This window comes from Leptosomus discolor, chromosome 5 (assembly GCF_034619465.1).
Source record: "Leptosomus discolor isolate bLepDis1 chromosome 5, bLepDis1.hap2, whole genome shotgun sequence".
Lineage (NCBI taxonomy): Eukaryota > Metazoa > Chordata > Aves > Leptosomiformes > Leptosomidae > Leptosomus > Leptosomus discolor.
Genome location: NC_141395.1, coordinates 46,243,877 through 46,267,693, shown reverse-complemented (window position 1 = coordinate 46,267,693; position 23,817 = coordinate 46,243,877). Strand labels below are relative to the sequence as shown.

Sequence of the window (23,817 nt, the reverse complement as noted above, 5' to 3'; positions counted from 1 at the left end):
TGGTGCCCTTTCCTGATTCCAACAAACATCAACTGTAACTTCATGTCTGCAGGAGCATCAATGTCCAAGGACTGTGTCAGAGAAAGAAGAGTTCAAGAAGCATAGCTTCAAAGTCTGATTTTTAGCTTATGAAGCTAATCTTTTTCACAGACCACCAAACAAACATAGAGTGCAAGTAATAAAGAGTTTACCTTGAAACCTAAATTTGCTTATGTGAAGATTTGTGCATGGAAACACTCCTCCCAACTAGACATCTGTGATCCACTCTCGTTAAGCCCTGCATGTCCACTCTGTGCTTTGCTGTCCAAGGGAGAGCTCTGCAGGGAGGAGGGAAAGTGGCAAAGCAGGGGATGGTACCATGTAACACTGCTTTACTTCTGCAAACTGCTGGTTGTGCAGCTCCGTGCATTGACTTCAAGGAAGAAAGGAGTGGATGAATTGGGAATTAAAAAAAAAACAGAGCGTGTCTTAAACAAAAAATATGTATTATTCGCAATCTCCAGGAATAATTTATAACTAACAGAATGTAGTGTGTTATTCCATTACCCATTGCTTAAATGTGGATGGATTCTTAAAACTGAAACTATTAACATATTTTTAAAATAAATCTTAATTAGGAGGAAAACTGGATCATCTGGACTTCTCTGAAGCAGGTAAAGTAAAACACTTTTTATTCCAAGAAATATTGCTTCTAGACTTTCCCGAAGCCAGAATTGTTCTATAAAAGTATCACAGAAATATTATACAAGATTTAAAAAACCAGTCTGTATCCTAGTAACTTAAAACCCATGTACAAATAGCATCATTCATGACCATAAATACGTTTTTCTATCAATCAGCCCATGACACATACAACAGATAAAGAGCTAGTACTTTTAACATATGTACAGACCCCATCAAAAAGACTGCTTTTTAAAATTATTAAAACCCTACTAAAAGAAACTCCTCTTTAAAAAGGTTCAACTTTGAGTACAATGCAATGAACTTAAGTTTAACCTGCAGTGCTTGCAATAGCCAAAAAATTCACTACACTAAATAACATGTAACAAGTAAGAAACACACCTGTGAATTGGACACTATGGAATTACATCTGTTTGAGGTAATTCTCTTTTGTCATTGTTGTGCTAATTATTCAGAAATTTATAAAAAAGCAAGGGAACATAATAAGTTTTGAGTAATAGAGATTTTCAAAGTAATTTTTGTATTACACTTCATAAAATTTAATGTTTGGTAAAGTTCAAGAAAAAATTTAGAATACAACAGAATTTATCTAAACTGCTATTTTTGACCTCGTGCCTTTTGTATCTAAAATAATGTAAATCTATCACGATTTTATCATTCCCTTTAATGCCTGTTCAAAACAAAAAGAATTTAAGTCTCAAAATAATAATAATGCTTTCAAGATATTGTTCAGGATAATAAAAATCAGATGTGGTAACAAAAGCATATATGTATTGATGTAAACCTTTCTACCAGTATCAGAAAAAAAAAAAAAAAGGTCAAAACCTCATGGATTTTTAATACTGACAATATCAACATATGGGGAAACAACCAAATTTAAACAAACCCTCCTATAGTTAACAATCATTAGCCATACCTTTCTGAGAGTAAATTTAATCAAATAAAATTAACAAAACCATGCAATATTTTTGCTAAAATATTCAAAGTGTCTGTTTCCAAAATCCATGCTGATTATCTCTTTCCTGTCAATCTACTCATTGGTTTCACAATCACATGAGACTGAGCAAACTAAGAACTAAGGTATTAGATTCATAAATGGCATGGCATACAGATTTTAAAAGTGCATTTTACTCAAAAGCGTGACATTAGGGAATTCCAGTGGTTAAAATAATTTATGAAAAAGACATTATGCATCCAGATTGGGTGGACTGAAACATTCATTTGTGCTGGGATCATTTGGAAACAGAGAAAGTAACCTGAACATCCTCTTCAAAGAAATAATTTTTAGCTTTCAGAGAATGTGCTACTGCATTTGAAAGTTAACACTGTTTCTTTTCACCAAAAACTGGAAAACTTGCTTCCCAGTGCAGAGAATTACTGTGAAAATATGTGCGTGTGTATCAAACAAATGCACACAGACAAATAGTGAACTGGGCTCCATGTAGCCGCAAATTGTATCTACAATAAACATGGAATGTCAGTTGTCATGATTACCTTTATTAGTTTGCTAATAAGAAAAAGGATAACTTATTTAATGGTTTACAACTTGATCTAATCCAAGGAGAGTGGAGCTGAGGCACTGCCTTCCACATTTAGGATTTGTGAAGTTTCCCCTGCAAGACTCTGGTCTGTTTTTTTCAAGACAGTTCCTGTTTTCTGGGTACCAAGAGATGAATCCCTAATGGATACGTTTACAGCCTGACGAACAAGGGATTCATTGGACCTTATGGGAAGATATATTTGATCTTCAAATACATCTTCCACAGTGTCTTTGTGAGGAATACTGACAGGTTGTAGCATGAAGCTATGCCGGGACTCCAACTCTGTCAAACTGTTTCCACTGAAATCCATATCAAAACGGTCTGATTCTTTATCCTCCATCCATTTTTCAGCTTGATTATTATTTTTCCAGTGTGCGTCATTTAATCTACTTTTCTCAGGAATATCATTGTTTAATTCAAGTTTCCTCTCCTGACTTAAATTAACTGTGCTCAAAGTGAGGGCTGCAAAGTCTGTTGGCACAATAAGCTGCAACTCTTCTGCAGGCAGGCCGCTCAGTTCTTCAGCAGAAGTCATTTCCACCAAGGTAAACGGTGTGGATGATTCGTCCCCATCCCCATTGCTTCGAGCAGTATTAGCCTTGTCTGTTTTATTTTGCTGGTAGTAACTGTTCAGCAGTGCAAACATTCTATCTACATCCTTCAAGTAATTAGTCCAGTCAGCCAGACTAAGTCTATAGTTGTATCTGTATTCATATACACTTTCATTCACACTGTACAAGTCTTCCAGTCCTTGCCAGTCGATGTCACCAGTCAAACTGGGCAGGTTAGCCTTCCCATCCATCCCATAACTGTCCTCTGTTGAAAGAAAGAATAAAGTCTAATGATGAACACTAGCTTAAAAGTGCAAGGAAAGCTTCCATGTGTGTTTCGGCTCAAATTTGCTGGAAAGCACCATTATTTATAATGTATGTAGCTCAAAGTGTAAGATGCTGCATATCTTCTGTCATCATACTAATGATTCTGGGCTCAGGCATGTTCACAGATCCTGCTGAACACACAGCAGGAAACTCCCTGTCTTCTGCTACATCCTTGGACTGAGTAAAAAAGAGCAAAATTTGGTCTAATGGGGCTTTGTGATGACAATCAGAGATAAATCTCTCCTCTGATATTTCAAGGCAGGAAAGGTGCTTCAATACACAAATAATCCGTTGGCCTTTCCTGAACACTCCACTGAAATACGGACTAAATAAACAGTTAAATAAAAGATGGGACTAACTCTGAAAGCCATTAGTGACCTGAAATTCAACAGGAATTTGGTGTCTGGGTAGCTCGAGACATGGCCAACAAAGCAACCAGCCACATTTTATTTAATAAAAGATAGCCAAAGGTAGTATTTTATCTACTTTGTAAACATTCATTTTAATTTACATGGAGCAGTAAGGAGAAATAAAAGCTGTAAAAACTTGGTGTGAATTAATTTATAGGGCTGCACCACTCTGTAAAATAGTGTTAAAATATAGTTATAGAACCTCCTAAAGGTTTTCTTTTTTAATTAAAACAAAGCTTGCAAAGAACAAGTCTAACAGCTTTATCAAATGGTAAGGCATACATATAAGCCTATGAGTAGCAATGGAGGTGCATTTTATATTGATCACAGCCAGGAAAAGCAAGGACATGAAGTAAAGCCATTTCTGAAAGTCACTACAGTGACTCTAGTGACCCAGATCATCAAATGTAGTGTAATATTTTATATTGACAAGTGACATTGAACACCACTATTTCATTTAATTCACTGTGCAGACTGTGTTCAGTCCCAAGATTTTATCAACAAAGTGGACTAGAAGGAAAAAATAATCAGGTGATACAAAAGCCTGTCAGGGAAAGTGGCAAATTGGTCCTTACAAAAGATGTTGTTGACAATGTTTAGTAATTAGCTCACTTAGATGACTTATTCTCTTCCTGAAAATTGTACAGGCGGTTGGCTAGTAGTAATTACCTCGGAATTTCAAGTGGCTATAGTCCAACAGCGTAAACTAAGCACAAATATTTATCTATATTGAGCCATTCATCCCTACAGTGAGTTCTTGGCTTCTTCATTAATTTGTTTGCATTTTAACTTGGCCTTTCTAATTGTTCAAGTAAAACAGAAGATGTAACTTGTATCTGTCACAGCCTATATTTGCTTCTTTGCTAGGTTGGGATTTCACAGTGGAAAGAATTTCTCCTCGATTTAGTCCATCATATGGAAAGTCAGAAAAATACCATTATGGTCATAAAAAACCTTGAGATTTTCTTGCTATGAGGGGCCTTATCTGGCACCAAAGGGAGACTATTTTTCTTACTTGGAAACACCTGACTTTTTTATGTTAATTGAAATTTCTTCACTTAATACAACAGCTGTACATATTTTACAATGTAAAATGTAAATCTCTCTCTCTTTTTTAAAGCAAGTTGTACAAATACATTTTTTGCTAACATTTGTCAAACTCCCTATTACAGGAGGCAACACAAGCTTTTTGGATCCGATTGGACAGCTATGACAGAGTGTCTTCCTTCTTTTCCTGAAGTAGACAAGAGAAATGAAATCATGGCATGGCCATATGACAGCCATCTTCATAAGACAAATTATGGATACTTTGTTTCCTGAAACAAAAAATAATTAAATACTGAAGAGGTTTCAAGAAAAAAAGGCTTACTGTTCCAGTACTTAGAGGTATAAAGGGCTCCAGAAAACATTATGTGATAAGAAATTTAGTCACCAAACCCTCTAAGATATTAACCACACAGCAAATGCGTCAATATGAAAATTTTGCTCTATTATTATTTGTATTGATAGTTTCATATTTTTTTTCTTTGCCAAATCAGAGCCTGTATAGGAAAACAAACTACTGTAGCAACAGTCAGTGGCCAAAGCAGTTTGGTATGTGATCGTAGAAACTGAGACAGGAGTGCTGCCGTTTGACCAGCAACAGCTCTGGGCATGGACCAGGGCAGTGGGGGGCAAAATGGGCCAGAAAGCTGCCTTTGGGACCAGGGGAGCCTCTGCTGCCTGTCCCAGGCAGTGTGACAGGGGGCTGAGCTGGGCAAGCCGGGGTAGGAGGGTGGGCAGCGGGGAGGTCTGGGGGCCAGCGAAGAGGAGGAGGGTTTCCCCGTCAGCCTCAGCAGCAGGGCAACGGGGCTGTGCTGCAGAGAAGTAAGATCAGCAAGGAGTTTGCTGTATGCCTAGGAAATAGCTCAAAGGCTGAGTCACAGCTACACTGTCCTTCATGCTGAATCTATTTTTTCTGCTCTAAACGTGGCTGTTTCTGCAGTCTCAGAGGAGTTTCACAGCTAGTAAGGCACTGCGAATTGTTCAGTGATCTTCATGTCAAGCATAAAAAACGAACTTGTTTAAAGACATGGACAGAGGTAATCTATATTCATACATATTAAACAAAGAGGAAAGCAAAGTCTTAAGGTCCTAGAGCTGTCTGCATGTTGGCTGACTGAGTTAGCTTGCAGCTTAATTCCACAATTTAGCAGTAAGCTGAAAAGTTTCCCACTGAAATAAAAGCATACAGTAGGAAGGAGAGAAGAAAGAAAAGGTTTTCCCCTGTAAGAAATCTCATTACAAATAAGTGTGAAATGGCAGAGTGCAGATGAGTTGCATTTGAGCAGCAGCATGGCAGTGGTTTCCTCGGTCAACATTTTGGAATGTCTGAGCTATGTCATAGACCCAAAGAGAGAAAAATAGTTGCTAACTGTTCACAGTACAGCGTCCTCCAATTTTCAAAAATCAAGCATTAGCTAAGCTTCAGTCTCCAGTTATCATACCCCAGAGTCCCATGATGCAATCCATGGCTACGTTGACTCAAAACTAATATGGGATCTGGATATATCTCCACTGACACTGAAGACAAGTAGGTACAATCATCTCCTTGGAGGCTTTGAAAAACCTTAGACAAGCAGGAGAGGAGAGAGGAGCATGCAATTCCCGCATCCTGTTACCAACCATGTCTGCAGAGTTGTTCTGTCCACAAAAGGAGACAGGTGACATGAGTTGTTCCCTGTTGAAGATCTCTCCCTATGTGTTAAGCAAGCAGCACTATGCTGGCTGTTTTCATACAGGCCTGTTGTCTCAATACTGTAACACCTGTAGCGCTGTGCTAACTGGGGACATTTTGAATTGGAAACGGGTCTGAGTGGACGAACTACACTATCTGAAGGAAGCTTAAGGGGTAGTTCAGATGGCTTAGCAGCACAGGGCTTTTCCTTTCTTACTGTGCTGGTTTCTCTGCAGGCATCAAGGATCCTCTAAGAAATCGTTGTAATGATTCCTGATAAATGGGTTTCGTGCATTTAAAATTTTTTTTTTTTGTTGTAGGAAAAACAAATATCTGCCAAGATGGGGCTTGAACCGAAATGTTGAACCCAGGCATCTGTGTATATTGAGAAACTGGGTGCCTGGAAAGCGCACAGAGCAACATCACTTGTGTTATACTATACCTGCTATTTATCCAAGTAGCATAATGTTTATTGATTTGGTATCAGAAGTTAAAATGTTTTCATTACTAAACAGTGTAGCAAGATTTAATTTAAAGATTAATCCTGTATTCTCTACTATTTCATGCAATTCTACAATTCAAAAATACCATTTCTGTTAGAGCTGTAGTTAAAATGAAGGATGCTTACAAGGACATCTTCTAATGAAAGACTTAAAAGCATAATTACAGAGATTACTTTCTATCATTGTAGTAACTAGTTCCCACTAGGCTGTAACAAGCAATGCAAACAACTGGGATACAACTAAACGAAAGCTTTTAATTTTCCTAGATCCCAAAACTACTCAAGTGAGAAAACACAAAATTGTCTGCAAGGAAAAATTAGTTGCTTAAAATGAAGATCTATAAAACATTGAAATACGTTATCTTAATTGTCCCCTAGCTGCTGGGAGCTAATGACAAGATTCTTTTCAGAAGACTCTGTGAAAAAAAAGTTTTATGTAGATTTATATATTCCTTGGACCCAGTTTACTTCTCAGGTAAACAATGTATATCAGGAGCTAATCCACCAAAGCACATGGAGATAAAAATGTGTAGAACTTATATACTGTGAAAAGGTATCAAGTCTAGATATGACACCTGACAGATTTTAATCCGTTTTTCACCCCAAGTACAAGTATTGCTCAACGAACAGCAAGCGCAGCACTGTTAAGACCCGAGGTTTTTGGATCTCTTTAGGCTTTTGGTTTATGTTTGACTGGTTCCTCCACCAGGAGGAACTGGGCTCTGCATGACAAACATGTAGGTACAAGAAGTACACTTGCAAACAGCAGTCTTTCAGGTATTCCTCAGGTTCAAGCATTAGGTATAAAAAACCTCACTTAGTGCCCTTCCTCAGTTGAAACAGTACAATCTTTTGAAGAAATTTCATTTCATGCTTGTGTGATCTGGTCTGAAAGCATTGCCCCTGCCCTTCCCCCAAATGAGCCTCATCTTTCTGTCATACTTGTATTGACCTCTCTCCTGCTGGCTTCTGGGCACATTCTGCTCACACTGAGCACTCCTTTTGCTTAAAGCAGCATCTGCCAATGTTTCCTAAAGCCAGTGAGAGGATTTTGCATTACCTCCGTAGGTTTGATTAGACTCTTTGTGTGTCTATACCTCAGAAAGCTTTTCAAGCATATTTGGTTTACTTTTAAAAAGCAGCTGTTCAGACTTCCTAAATAAAACCAGAAAAAAACCCCAGCCCATTCAAAATCAACCCAACAACAGGAAAACAACCCAAAAGAAGTGATTCTTTTTGTTTCATTTTCCCTGTGTAAACATCTAAGAAATGCAGACATGAAATATGAGCTGTATGAAGTCTTGCTATGACAATGAGCTACGTTAAATGCAGAATAGTAGATCTAAAAAAACAATGGCCAAGTTCAGTGTAAAGTAGTTAGAAAATGCATGCATCGAAAGCTATGCTGTGTGCAACATGGCAGGATACAGACATTAGTTGAGATGGACTGGAGTCATGCAATTATTTGGAAAGAAGCTGCTGAGGAGAATAAAAAAGTGTGGATACCTGTGTGGATCATAGCTTCCTCCATCTTTATTTCCTGATATAGGAAAATACAAGAGTAACTTTTGTTAGTGTTTAGAACTTGTAAAACCATTCACAATGTAGTTGTCCATGCACAGCATCTAATTCCTAAAAAGAAATGTACTTTGTTAAATAAAGACAGAGCTGCAGACCAACAAAGATTTCCTGGAAGTTTTATATAAAAGAACTGAAAACCCACAGTTTTTCAAAAATAGTAAAACCCCCAAACAATTAGGTATTGTAAAAAAGAGAAACATTTGTAGCTGAAGAAAGAGATACAAAGATGCAACACCACAAATTATGTAGCAGGGAATATTCCTGTAAAAAAAAAAAATCACAATATTCACTCAACCAAATTTAAGTGAAATGAATTCCAGAGTTATGAAGTATAAAATCAGCTATTTTTCTACTCAGAGGCTGTTGTAAAGAAATACTGCTTTCCTGAAAAATGGAGCGGGCTATTGCTGATTAGAAGTTTGCAATGTTAAGTCTCAGTTGTGGTGTGGAGCCTGAGGTTGTTCATATATACACATAGCAATTGGAATAAATACAGGACTTAATACCTCACCTGCTACTGGGAGGCAAAAACTAAGCAAATAAACCCTGCAACAGAGAAAAGAGTTATGATCTGAGTGTGCTTGTTATTGCTTAGTGCAAATAACATGATAACCTTTCTGCAGAATTTCTGTCAAAAGATGTTGTTTGCCATCAATATCTGTCTAGAATAACCTGCACAAACTTGCAAAGAAGCTTCCTGGCCCTGCGGTTGTGCAAACTATATAATCCAAACTATTCAGAGCAAGACTTAGGAGTGACGCTTCACGGATACCGTTAGTACTTAAGCAGAAGGAAAAAAAAAAAAACCAAATAAAATGGAAACAAACACTTCTATTTTTCTTGTACCTGTTTCAAGTCCCTTTGGCCTCGGATTGCACTGCTTATAACCTTGACAACTTCGCAGTTCCATGAGCTGTATGTGTAATTGATTCAAAATGCCTCTTTCCACTGTGTGTACTGTATTCGTCAGCTGAGAAAAAGAGGAATGGAGGTAAAAAATACTTGTTAACAGAAATAAAAAGACCCTAGAGAAGTCTGGCAAGCAACATTTTGTAGCAGAGAAAGGGGTTTACCTGATAGGGATCAGTGTTCATATCAAAATACTCCAAGAAGCCAGTTGCAAACTCACAAAAAAGGAAATTGTGGGTGTCATTAACTGTTCGCAAACACCAGTAAGTGTTGTTATTTGAGCTTGTGCAAGCACAGAAAGAGCCCACTGTAATTAAAGAAAGAAGTTATTAATTTTCAGTGAAAAATAATATGCTTGTTTCTTCTACTAGTGAAACTTCTATAGATTTCAATGTACTTAAATTCTAGATCAATTTTAAAAAAATCTTCTATTTGAACAATGTGAGATTCTCATCTAAAACAGAATAAATGTTTCTAACATAATTTTACAGTAAATGAAAACAGAAGATAGTGAATCCTATAGTTAATGAGACATATTCTGTTCTGAGTTATATACCTTTTATTGGGATTGAGCAGAATTTAGACAAAAACATAATATAAATCCCGATCCTTAAGATTTGCATAGAGGGTTCATTGGAATTGCTTACCATATATAAGGATATCATTTCCTCCAACAGTAAGTAACCTTAACCTTGCAGAGCCTCTGAGATGCAAGTACAACAGAAAATGACCGAAGAGTAAGCACTACAGGGGAAGGACAAATTGCCAGTTGGTACCGTAAGTGAGATGGAGATGACACAGCAGTCAAGAAAGTGCAAAGCAGTGTATGGGACTGAGGCAAGTGAGAGAGACTAGGTGATGAAGAGATGGTTTTGCAAGCAGGGAGCTTACCTGGTACCTTGAATGAGGAAAGATGGAAGAAGCAATGTGGGAAGGAAGACCAATGGATAATCGTATGCCTCATTATAAGCATCTCTCCCTTACTGTCTTGGGTAAAGTAAACACTGTCTTGAGACCTAAGGTAACCACTTAACTATTGCTTTGAACTGCAATCCCTCATTTCATTTATTTGATACACAAGTAAGAGGGAAATTGCATTGTTCGGTCAGGTCTTTATGTAGGGCACTCGCAAGCAGTATAACTGCAATACAACTTGTTTTCACTTTTCAACCTGGGGAAATCTAGAGCAGGCTTCCATTCCAGACTGAACACACCTGGACCCAGATGTCACAGTGATGGGAGCAGCCATAGAGGACACCTGGGTATAACTTGTCTATAATCTTGTTCTGGCAGCAGAAAAGGCTGTAAGAAAGGTGTCTTCCTTAATTTTCAAACAAACTGCTAAGAAAGTTTTCCTGTAAAAGAATGTCTCTTCAATTCCAACAATAAAATATTAATATTGCCTTAGATTTTTATTTAGATTTGTTATTAGTACTGTGACCAGCTGTAACAGAATCAATATTTTGAACAACTTCATAAAAATAGTAATGTCATTGGACCTTTTTATCTGTGTAATGTGAATCGATATATTAACTCTCCTTTAAGTTATGGACTGCATCAAAGTGACATTTTTTTTACCCCATGACTGTTGCTGGAGCATTTCCAGAATGCACAACAATACAAGGATGCTTTTCATAACTGTTTGTTACACCACAGTTAAAAAGTAATAAGCAAATATAATTGTTGTCTTTAAAACAAAAATCATGCATACGACTGCTTTAGGAACAGCTTAAAGTGTAAAAGGCCTATTAGCAGAAGTCGTAGTGCCATCTGAACAGATTATCACTAGGAGACAACATCTTTCTCCAAATGAAAAATTGCTTTTTGCACATTTTCTGCTTGGAGTCAAATACGTTGTAACTTAATCATCATTTGCTCTTGAAGCTTTTGAAAGTGAAGTTTTCAACACTCTCATTCCTCTACCGCCAAAGATGAGAAAGATGATTTTTTGTTAATGCTGAATACTGAGAAATGTTCAAACGTGACTCAATGGGACGGTTATCTATATATCCTGAAGTTAAAATATCTTAAAATATTTAAAATATTTTCTAACTATAATATTTTATTCTTATACACCAAGTAAGCATTCCACAGTTGTCATTTTAAAATTCTTTAAGGAGATAAAAAAATGGGAATAATGGGAAGAATTCATAAGGGAAAGTATCTGTATTTTCTTCACAATAAGGTAAGTTGTTTGTGATACACTTTGAAATCAAAATGATAAAATTAAAGTAGAGCTTTTATGTGCTGAAGTTTGTGACAACATTAAAGGTCAAGTCCCAAAAAGGATTTGTGACAATTGGAAGAATATGTTTATTATTAATAACTGAAAACCAAATTCCTTTGAAATATTTGGTCATCTTGACCTCCAAAAGATGACACAAATCTCAGTGACTGGTTATGAAAATCTATGTTTTAGAAGGTAACACTCCTTTTTGTGTCTGTAGTATTTAGCATCAAGCTTCTTGTGGTAATTTCATATAAACAAGTAATGCAACAATTACAACCATACTCAAGTGGCATTCTTCCTTCATACTTCAGAATAACGGCAGCAGCAGTATTACTAAGCACCAGTTCTTCAAAATAATGCCCTGGTTGCGTGAAGTGGAAACTCTGTAACACAGCAGAATAACCGAGCTCACATCTGCATGTGGACATAAGACTTACAGTTCCAGAATGGTGCTGTTTGCCAGTGGTTGTTGTCGTGGGTAAAACATGTCAGCCCAGGAAGACTACACTCATCTCCTTTTTTCTGGCGCTTTCTCCCCTTCCTTTCCTTCTTCCTTCTCCGGTTCTCTTTGAACAGCCGCAGCTTGCCATCCACTTCCTGAGCTGCTTCTCTGTTCAGACAGAAAGTTGGGCATGGCTGACAGGGAACAGTCTATTTGGTTAACAACAGCACCAGCAGTTTTTACATCTTCCTGGCTTTTTTAAAGATGAGTGGATGAGAATATGCCCTTCTTCTAGCTCAATGTCCACCCCAGCTATTACGACAAGGTGTTCTCTTCAGTAAGCATGAGAAATGATGCACTGTTGCGTTTAGGTTTAACTGGATCTTTTTAACAATTGTGAGTTCAATCAGCTTCTGAAATGATTAATTTCCTCCATTTTCTATCAATAGGTTTTAAAAATATTACCCATAAACTTTCACAAGTCTGTCAAAAACTAGTGAAGGTTTCTTGTGAGGGCATGCTTGCTTGCTATGTGACCTTTCTTTTCCTCAGCTCCTCCTGTCCCCTCTCCACAATAAAACCCCCAAACCCCCAAAATTATCTATCTGTCACTCCATTCACCAAAAAACCAGCTGAGAGACTGAGAGGATAATAACAATCTTACTTGAAGGGATGAAGATGGCTCTTGAGTTTCTCTTGGGCCTTTACCCGTTTCTCTTTGTTGTAATAGCTAGAGGGAAAACTATTAGGAATTATCGAGTCACAAAACTATTTTCAACACAAAACCAAACCAGAAACATCACCATTTTTGACATTTTCTTAAGGAATTACACAGAATGATGTATGATTTTCACTTTGTTTAAAGAAGTTATATCAGTGTGAGTAATCCTATGCTAGATTATAGCAAAACTACAGCTGGGTTCAAATATGTTAGTAGAATACAAACACACTTACTCTTAAAATTTTAACACTTAACTTCTTTCAATGCATAGTATAATTTTCCCACAGTATCCTCATAGGCAATCTTAGGAATTGTGGGTTAGGTGAATGGACAGTGGGGTGGATTGGAAATTGGCTGAAAGATAGAGCTCAGTGGCAGAGTCTAGTTGGAGGTCTGTAACAACTGGTGTTCCCCAGGGCTCAGTACTGGGTCCGGTCTTATGCAGTATATTAATCAACAACCCGGATGAAGGGACAGAGTGCACTCTCAGCAAATTTGCTGATGACAGAAAACTGGGAGGAGTGGCTGACTCACCAGCAGGCTGTGCTGCCATTCAGCAAGACCTGGACAGGCTGGAGAGCTGGGCGGAGAGGAACCTGATGAGGTTCAATGAGCACAAGTGTAGTCCTGCACCTGGGGAGGAATAACCTTATGCAGCAGTATGGGCTGGGGGTCAACCTGCTGGAGGGCAGCTCTGCAGAGAGGGACCTGGGGGTCCCGGTGGACAGCAAGACAGCCATGAGCCAGCAACGTGTGCCCTTGTAGCCAGGAAGGCCAATGGTATCCTGGGGTGCACTAAGAACAGTGTGGCCAGAAGGTCAAGAGAGGTTCTCTTCCCCCTCTACTCTGCCCTGGTGAGGCCTCATCTGGAGTGCTGTGTCCAGTTCTGGGCTCCCAGGTTCAAGAAGGACAGGGAGGTACTGGAGAGGGTACAGCAAAGTGGTATAAAGATGATCAGGGAGCTAGAACATCTCTCTTACGAAGAGAGGCTGAGGGACTTGGGGCTTTTTAGCCTAGAGAAGAAAAGACTCAGGGGCGATCTTATCAATGCTTATAAATACTTAAAGGGTGGGTGTCAGGAGGATGGGGCCAGCCTTTTTTCAGTGGTGCCTAGTGACATGACAAGAGGTAATGGGCACAAACTTGAACATAGAAGCTTCCATCTAAATACGAGGAAAAACTTTACTCTGAGGGTGGCAGAGCACTGAACAGGCTGCCCAGGGAGGTTGTGGAGTCTCCGTCCCTGGAGACATTCAAAATCCACCTGGACGTGATCCTGTGCAACCTGCTCCAGGTGACCCTGCTTTAGCAGGGGGTTGGACTAGCTGATCTCCAGAGGTCCCTTCCAACCCCCACCATTCTGTGATTCTGTGATTCTGTAACTTCTACTCTTAAAAGGGATTTAACTAAAATGAGTACCTAGAGTGGTTAGAAATATCAATAAAGCTTAGGTTCTTTCTTTTTCATCTCACGAAACTTGGAAAATGTGTAAGCCTTAGCAAATGGTGCAGCTTTCAATGTTGAATGCCATCTCTCTTACCTTTGTTTACTACAATCACATTCATCTGGTTTTCTTCTTTTTAGGTGTCCTCTAACTTCCCTCAAATTCTTAATTTTGTCTTGGAGTGCTTCAATCTGCAGAGAATATTTCTGAGTCAGAATTTTCTTTGAAAAGGAGGAAGTGCGAGGATTTCACTCAGATTTTAAAACACCTCTTACCTCCTTATCAATGTAAGCCTTGTGGTCCTTCCAGGCTCTGGTGGATTGGTACAGCTCTCTCTCACAGTGAATAGTGTCATTTGGAAGAATAAAACATCTGTAGACATGAGTTTAACAAATAGGATGAAGAAGGTCAGTGGTTTCCCAATTGCCTACCTGTTTCTTCTCTTTCTTCTAACATTCCTAATCAATTCTTTGTTATACTCTATTAAGAAATAAATAAACTCCACAAGGTCTTCTCATGTTGACTTAATAACATTAATAATTGCTTTTATCTATTTTCTCTGCAAAATGAAAAAAAATCCTCATCCGTGACAGATGCTCTGGACCTGCTAAGCAAAAATACAATGGCAATGCCATCTTGGAGATTCCTAATCCAATCAGAAATTAAATTGAAACTGAAATAAAAATCTGTTCAGAATTTAAAGCCACTTGTTAACCAAATGTGCCATTTGTTATTTAGCCACCAACTGCTGAGAAATACATTCCTCTTGCCACATAAATGTGACTCATCTTACAAGTATGCAAAACAGTCAAGAATAGAACATACAGTCAATGGCTAAAGATCAATACAATCAATAAAGATCAATAAGAATCAAAGTTAGAGGAGAGAGTTCAAATAAGTGGTTAAAAAAAAGCCAGCAGAAAGCTCAAGTTAAAAAGTGGTGCAAAAACATTCATATCAGTGTTTGAAAAAACAGCTCTACCAAGAGAAAAAAACCACATGGAAGGCCAAGGAGGTGGACTGTGATAGAAAATGCAGCAGACTACAGGCTGGGCTTTCAAAGTCTCCATGCTGACAAACAGAAATTGCTTAATTACGGAAATATTCCAATTTTATAGACATAACTTTTCTTGGGTCCTGCTTCATCAGAACCCTTCTTTTAATTTTTGAGAATAGCAGAAAGGAAGATTTAGATGCTTATCTCTTCCCATGTTATCCCATTATAGTTTTTTCTTCACTCAAAGAATTCTGAAAGCAATACAGTATTCAGTAAAAGTCAGAATGTTTTATGGAGAAATAATTTTTTCCAGAAAAATATTTAAGGCTTTATTAAATCCATGGTTGGAAATTATCAATGTAAAAAAAGGATAAGTTTTACTTATTCAAAATTAACTTTTATGTTTTAATTGATGTTCTTAAAAAAAAGAAGAAAATAAAGGGGAAACACTATAAACACAACAAAAAGGATAAAATAGAAAATTTTTGTCTGGCTTTTCAGATCAATCATATTAGCTTTTTTAAACTAAAAAATACTTTGAGATTTTTGCCTTTTCATTCAGTTTTAGTGTAGGGCTAAAAATGGAAACCTAAGCATCTTCCAGGATGGAAAAATGATTGCAGGTTTCTTCAGGGATAAACAGCCCTAACATATCTCAGCTAATATTAGGCTGCAAAAACTAAGTATTAAGATGATGTAACTGATCTAATCTGTCCTCATTTAGAGTGGGATTTCCACAGTCTCAAATTTAGGCCTCTATGCTAAACTGATAGCCTAGACTTTATAAAGAACAGCAGGAGTATGAGCTTCACAGGCTGATTAATCCATCGTAACATGCATGTTTTGATATGGAGGATGAATCTCCCTCTGGAGATGCCTACTCCTCCTCAGAAATAAAACCCAAATTAGATGCCTCCCTTTCAAATACACATAGTAAAGTTAAATGATTCTACTTACTAACAAAGACAACTCAGGTTTATCTAAAATCTACAGTAACAGTTTTGAGTTCTTAAATACTTTAACTGTAACATCATAAAAAATGGAGAGAAAGAATACAATTAGGAAATGAAGAAAACTGCATTTCAAGGAAGAAAAAAAAAAAAGAGAAAAAGCAATTGTACTTGTGTGTCACTCTGACTGAGTTGGGTTGACCTATAGCATCAGTTCCATCAGCGATCATTGTGTCACCAGGAGCACCAACGGTTTCCTCTGCTTCTTCCTCATTTTTAGCATTGTGACGCTTGGTTATACTTTTGGTCTTTAACACCTGCAGTCCCTCCTTTTCCAGATTTATGTCATATATTTCACCTTCAAATTCCACAGACAAGGACCGGGTTTGGCGTGTGTGAACAAATCGGGGTTTGTATTCTGAAGCAGAAGAAGGAAACATTTCCGGTTGTGTGTACATATCTACATGACTCATGCCATGCACACAAAACATATTCCAAAGAGCGAGGATGCTGTTCAGTTAAAACAGCTTATTTTTTTCTGTGGCTTTACAGAAACTTATTTAATATTTTTTTAATATGTTGAGGCCCACACTGTCATGAGTAGCATGAAATTTCGATTGCTTCAAGGTTTGCATTTCATGCTAGTCTGACCTTATGCCACAGTTAGCATCTATGTCTCCAGACAAAATCAGTGTCTCAGAAATCATATATCTAGAAAGAGACATTCAAAAAATCAGAGACCACAGGATTAGAAAATACTTTAAAAATTATTCTGTACTTTGAAACAAGGCCACCACCTGTGAATTTGCACGTGACATAAGTTTGACTGATGCTTTAGAATGAAAACTACTTTTTAAAAGGATAACACATTTTCACTTTTAAAGGTATGCATCAAAAGGGCAAGAATCCATCATATATCAGTGTATATGTATCTATACATATATATATACTTTGACATACATATCATCCGTATTTCTGTGTACAAGTCATAGACCACCAAAAACTTGCTGCATTGTAGAGCTGTACATGAGATTTATTGTATCACTTCTAGTGTGTATGTCAGATTAATTAAGACAATTAACTCTTTGAGGGTTTTTTAATGTTATGTACAAGAATACCTGTGTTTGAGCTCAGTCTGGAAGACTTTACACTTTTTGCTTCTTTTGCTAAATGCACTTGTCCCAAATCAAGTTGATAAACCCCACAGTCAATACCACACCAAAGAAAAACCACACACACAGAGCTCCAGAAATACATAATTTGGCTTGTAAAAATCCATTGTAGGGCATTTCCATTTGTCACATCTATACTGAGCACACCTTTGTGACCTAACAGTTAATAACAATTCATGCAGCAGAATAAAATGGGAGCTGTAAGAAAGCACAGCCTTTGGCAGGTAATGTCAGTTCTACTGCAGTTTTTATGTTAGTGTCGTTGAGAGACTCATGCTGAACCTGTCCTGCAAGAACCTTTTAGAAGTGCAGATAGTGAGCTTCATTCAACTCTTCATTCAAATCACCCGTCCTAAACTGCTTCAGTGATTGCCTGCTGTCAGGCAAAACAAAGGCAATATTTATTTTCCATACTTTCCCCACCTTCTCTCCCCAAGTCACTTCCCCCAGTTGCAATCCACATTCAGCCCTTGCTGGTGCCCTGGCAACACCTTCTCTTTTCAAGGTACATGGCAGGTATCTCCCCTTGAAATTATTACTTGGGGGAACATTCCCCAGTTTGGGAATCAACCTGGCAGTCTGTGACATGTTGACTTTTCAGCACAGGTCTGCCTGTACACACTGTGAAGTTCCTTAGATGATACTAAATGAATGGAAAAAATTACATCAAGACAGCATTTAGTCTGAACAATGAGACAACTCAAGACAGACAATATTGTGGTTGAATGTACAAAGAATATCAGGGATTCTTGTTCACATCCAGAGTGCAGGAGGCTTTAAATCAGGAAATATTTTGAATTGTACTGACATTATTTTCTTATAGACATCTGTGCAGCATCTTCTAACTTTCGTGTTTCTCATATGACTTCACAATCTTCCTGTTTTAAAACCCCACCTTTATTTCATTCCCCAGCCTAGTATTCTAGATAGAGAGCAGGAGAATACAGCCTGCTCTTGAACAAAGTCTGAAGTCTGGATCCGCTTGCATTGCTATAGCTACAGAACTGCACTTCCATCGCCGGGCAGACAGAAGAAAATACTTGTTCCATTTAAAATAATGGTTTCTTTAGTAGAAATCATTAGCGGAAACAAATCCAAGTGTTGCTGTCCGACACCCCTCTCGTGCAGTCCCTTCGGCCCCGCTCCACTAGAGGACACTGCGATCCCACCCGTGTCCCTGCAGGATCCCGGCGCTGAGGTGCGGGGTTCGAGCGGTCCCCGCACCGCCGTGCCTCAGGCACGGGCTGTCTGAGGGACCCCACAGACAGCGGCTGAGTTCGGTGGTAACGACGCAAGAAAACGCTTGCACTGGCCACCTTGGCAAGTAAGGGCACGGATGGATCCGCAGGTGTCAGGGCTGAGCAGCGCGGTAGGTGGCACCAGAGCATCACTGCCACCAGCAGCAGCATCCCTGAGACTATTTCTCACTGTGACCCAAAAGATACATATCGTTGCTATTATTGTTGTTATTACAGAAGTAAGTGCCTAGAACCTGACAGACATTTATGTATGTATTCATTAGACACTGAGGCGAGAGCACGAGCATCCAGGTGAGCCCACACTCTGCTAGCCACTTCCCCCTGCTCTTTGCCTCGGAGTCCGAGTGATCAGATAACACTTACTTTGTGCATTAGGGTTTCTCAAGAACTGTCTTTGATTTTTTCTTTGGGTCCTGCTGTTTCGGTAGTCAGTGTCTCCACAGTTGCAGTCTCTGTCTTTCCCACTGTATCCCCGGGAGTGGATGCTGCGGGTCCTTTTTCTGATGGCAAGTATGTCACTAGATACCTTACACTTGTGAATTCGAAGTTTGCCTGAAGCATCCTCCGTGCACTGCCATTTCTGTGAGCAACAGAAACAAAGATGAAAGAGGGGAGATTTAGACTAGACATTAGGAAGAAATTCTTCACCATGAGTGTGGTGAGACACTGGTATAGGTTGTCCAGAGAAGCTGTGTCTGCCCCTCCCTGGCAGTGTTCAAGGCCAGGCTGGATGGGGCTTTGAGCAACCTGGTCTGGTGGAAGGTGTCCCTGCCCGTGGCAGGGGGGTGGGAACTAGATGATCTTTAAGGTCCCTTCCAACCCAAACCAATCTGTGATTCTATGATTTCCCAGCAGCCTTCCAAACCCCTGCTACTTTCAGGGGGATTGTAAAACAAGACAGGCAAATTTCTTAAAAATTAAGCAGTCCCTTAAATAATGAACTGAGAAGGGAAACATGTTAGGGACTAAATTCACTCACATTCTTCTCAACATCACTCTCATGCTAGGCAAACAAGCTTAAAAGAAATAACTGCAAATCTGCATAAAAAATTATTACCCAGTCAAAAAAGTTGTATAAATCAAGAGTATCTAGACTAAACACATCCCTGAAAGGAGCAAGTAAAAAGTCTTAATTTACTGAGCCACTGAGTACAGCTGTCAGGTCTGTTTTCACCAACTCTTTTTTTTTCCTTGAAAAAACAACCTTTTTTTCTTTGTTCTGTGTCTTGGAATTTCTAACACAATTCAGAGAAAAATAAAAAATCCCCACAGATGAAGAAGAACTGGCTCAGTTGTAGGGTCCCTTGTCAGGAGAAGGACAAATTGTGGATGTGATTTATAGAAAAATACGCAAACCACTAACAACGTATAATTTATTTCCTTATCAGTGGCCAGAGTTAGGACCTGCACTCTAAGACATGCCCCTTCAAACCATGCCATTCAGACCTGCAATCATTGCTGGCTCTTTATGTTTCACATGAGAAGGAAGAAGCCTGAAAGATCGATGCCCCCAGCCAGCCTCCCTACGCCCAGCAGGTGAAAGAGAGAACCTTAGGGACAGTAAACAAATAAATTGGCTTGGACAAACTCCTTGAATACCTAAGTCTTGAGATTTGTATCAGACTTGGGAGAAAAATGTGCAGTCTAGAAGGAGAACCTGTAAAAGGCACTGTACACATGCTGAATATCGGAGTAAGTGTGGGTGAATGAAAGGAAACAATTTTTTCCAGCTTGTCTGCACAATAGCTGTCTGACTTGATTATCAACATCGCTGATCCAGATGGAAGATTCCAGGTGGATTATTCCAGTGGATCCCACTGACTTCACATTTCAAATCAAAAAGCATCTGGAACTTTAATTTCTTTTCCACCAGGCTGTCTTAAAAAAGCTAAATGTCATTTCTTTAAAAAACATGAGTGGGTGCTGACAGATCAGAGCTCCTTTGCCCATGCCCAAAGCTTGTCTTGTATGCCCCTCATAACACCCTACACAAGCCTGAGAAGATTTTAAGTCAGTCGTAGTCCAAATAACAAAAGGGAGAACTAGAAATAGCTATGCTTACATTATGTTTATGTATTCAAGCATAGCTTGAATACAACTATAAATAATTACTATCCAGTGAGTTTTGTTCACTTGTGCATCTTAAGCCACAATGACCAGAGTCTACATATGAGGCAATTACATTTGGCTGGATAGTGTAGAGAACAGAACTCAATAATGCCATTGATAACTGGAACCTTTTAGTTGCAGTTTCAGCTAAGTTTCCCTGTAATGTGTCCTTTTTTGGTCCCCGTGACTAAATTGTGTAGCTTTCTCTTGCCTCATTAATAATAGCAAGACAGCTAGATGCTGGTGCTAATGGAGCCCTCAGCTTAATTTCTGAAATGGACACTAATATCAGAGCATACACATTTCGGTAAGCCTCTTCCATTAACTAATGCCTGCTCTGGACTGTTTTGGGGGTGCTGTCAAGCTGACTGAAGAATGAAGAAGAAAAACTAAGTCTCAGGTAAATTTGCTGACCTGAGGAGTGAGCTGATGTGGCTCTGAACTGCAGCACCATGAGAGCACTCTCTGGCCTAACACGTAGGCTGAGCTATAAGATGGATGCCATGCTCAGAGACCTTGCCTGCGGATTGGCATGACTGATCCCAGAGCAGTAAACCATGTGTAAAGGCCATAGACTTGCATAAGTCTGATGGTTGCTTGAGGAATTACACTTGTGCCCAGACTTTCAGTGTGAAGATACACCTACGAGTGACAAGGTGACTTTCTACAAGTAAAGGTGGCCAAGAGCTATAACACTTTGCAGGATTTTATTCTGCAATAGCACATACACTCTTCCTACTGCAGCAAGAGAAGATGGTTACAGGATAAGAACTGACCACAGCACTATATTTCCCGTTTTTATTTGGTACGTTACATTTATAAACATATGACACTAGTTTTTAATGAGTCTCAAAAGCACCATTTTAGTGTAAAATAAGTATTCTCTTTGTCTGATGTTAATTATACCAAGAGGTTCCAGGAGCGGCTTCAATAGCCACTTAGATAATTTTAACAGTATTATGACTAACATTGAAACAGGACTCTCTGTGTCTAGTACAAGCCAATAATAGTTCTCTATGTAAAATGGGGATTAAATGTGATTCAGTTTCTCTTTATTTTTTTAATTTTTCTTTAAAATGTGTCATTATAAAGATGCTTCAGAATTCTAAGATTGAATTTTGAACTTTTCTGAATCCCTGCCCATGCCAGTGTAATTGGGCACTGAGCATGCATTATGCAGTAAGTCATAATGGTCCTTCTGCTCATCTTTAGATCTATAAAATGCATTAATGCACATAAAACAAGATCCTGACTGATGCACTGCCCCTTCCCCTCCCCTATTTTCTACTTTTCCGCTATGAATATCAAAATATTCTTTGAAGTCCAGGACTACTAGGTTTGGTTTCTGGGTCCCCATTTCTCCATCAATAAAAAGAATCATTGGCACATACACAAACTAAATATGTCTTCATTAAATTTTAACTTGTATGTTTCCTTATTTTCCCCATGTTTATCTTCCTTTTCACAGTGATATTTCACAAGACACCTAAGCCAATCTAACAATTCCTACTAACAATCTAACTGTTGCCATAGGAATGAGGGATAGTCCTTGCTTCTGGTGGCTTGCTGGCTTAGGGACCCCTGCACTGATTTATTCTACCATCAGTAGGAGAAAAGAGGACTCACTCAGAATTAAAACCCCAAACCTAATAGTAGAGAAAAAGCAGGACCCCCTGCAACAAGCTGTTAAATCATTTCAGTCGTGTTGTGAAACTTAACCTGCATCAGCCTTTTTCCCTGTCACTGACTCATCTTTTACTTCTTTCATCTCATTTCATCACCAACCCTCCAGCAACTATTTCCCTCTCACCTCAGCTCCCCACCTACTGTTTTCCTTCCGCCTCAATTTAACTTCAGAGGGAAAGCAAACGTGGAAGAAGATCCTTAATACTCTCACATGAATGGAGTCCTTAACCACCCCCACCTGAAAGCTGGTGGGACTCTCCTGCTGCGAGGGGGTTGCTGGTTTACAGCCAGCCTGAACCGAGCAGGGTCTGTTCTGCACATGGGGCCCTGGCTGGCTCCACATATGCTGGTTGACAGCTCTTCCCAGAGCCCTCCCTGCCCCTGGCAGAAAATTGCAGAGACAGCTCAGGAGACGTAAAGGTGTAAAAGGACTGAGCATCCTAGGAGGAGTGGCTGAGGACTTTGGGTTTGTCTAGTTTGAGAAACGGAGGATGAGGGGCGACACCTTCACTCTCTACAGCTTCCTGAGGAGGGGACATGGAGAAGGAGGTGCTGAGCTCTTCTCCCTGGTACCCAGTGACAGAACGCATGGGAATGGTTCAAGGCTGTGCCAGGAGAGGTCCAGACCAGACATCAGGAAGTATTTCTTTATTGAGAGCGTAGTCGAACACTGGAACAGGCTTCCTGGAGAGGCGGTTGATACCCCAGGACTCTCAGTGTTTAAGAGGCATTTGGCCAATGCCCTTCACAACATGCTTTAACTTCTGGTCAGCCCTGAAGTGGTCAGGCAGTTGGACCAGATGATTGTTGTAGGTACCTTCCGACTGAACAAAAATTTTCTATTCTATTCTATTCTATTCTATTCTATTCTATTCTATTCTATTCTATTCTATTCTATTCTATTCTATTCTATTCTATTCTATTCTATCCTATTCTATTCTATTCTATTCTACCTTGTTCTGTCCTGTCCTGTCCTGTCCTGTCCTGTCATTCAGAAGCTCGAGCTGCCTTAATCTCTGCCAAACCTGAAGTTTAAACACATAAGTACACATGCCTGCAGGAGCTTTTCCTCAGATGATATCATTGGCAGGACGCATTTTCTTCTGGAGGCAGAAGTTTGCCCATACAAAGTCATTTCAAAGGCAATGGGGAGCAAACAGGCTGGTTTAAAGGGTATTGTTTGTGCTTAGTGGCTTTGCTTTGCATTGCTACTGGCACAGCTCCAGTTGTGACTTAAAGCTACATTATCAAGACAACTGCAAATGACTTCATAACTACCTCGAGTCTCAATTTCTTGGAATTAATCAGTTCGTGTCACAGCCTTAAAATGAAGTAAGTCTATTTCATTACTAAATATAATTAAGGCATAAAAATATACATTCATCATGAATCATTGTGATGTGCTGCATGGTAAATATCTACTTAAGCAGGATTACAAATCAACTTTGTTTAGTTAATAGACTGTGACAGCTTTGAGAGAGTTGCTGCCCCCTTATAGGGAGGGGAAATTAATTAGTTCATGAAAAGTGTCTTCACAGTAGGCAAGCTAAGGATTTCTGTGAAATATAATTACGCAGTATTTGCAGCAG

The 23,817-nt window shown here is 39.0% G+C and overlaps 1 protein-coding gene across 5 annotated transcripts in view; it reads right to left on the bottom strand.

Annotated features, from left to right (window-relative positions):
• Nucleotides 1–2,232: 2,232 nt before the first annotated feature.
• Nucleotides 2,233–23,817, bottom strand: part of SULF1 (sulfatase 1) — a 65,830-nt gene continuing 44,245 nt past the window's right edge. For 4 of the 5 annotated variants that reach the window (XM_086465082.1, XM_086465083.1, XM_086465084.1 and 1 more), the window contains 10 exons: nt 18,797–19,013; nt 16,174–16,420; nt 14,331–14,427; nt 14,152–14,246; nt 12,555–12,620; nt 11,886–12,058; nt 9,383–9,525; nt 9,156–9,279; nt 8,235–8,268; nt 3,008–3,038 (listed from right to left, as the gene is read on the bottom strand). In XM_086465082.1, coding sequence (XP_086321208.1) covers nt 3,008–3,038; nt 8,235–8,268; nt 9,156–9,279; nt 9,383–9,525; nt 11,886–12,058; nt 12,555–12,620; nt 14,152–14,246; nt 14,331–14,427; nt 16,174–16,420; nt 18,797–19,013 — 1,227 coding nt within the window. Of the gene's footprint in view, nt 3,039–8,234; nt 8,269–9,155; nt 9,280–9,382; nt 9,526–11,885; nt 12,059–12,554; nt 12,621–14,151; nt 14,247–14,330; nt 14,428–16,173; nt 16,421–18,796; nt 19,014–23,817 lie in introns of all 5 variants that reach the window. The other variant, XM_086465081.1, reaches the window with a different exon arrangement.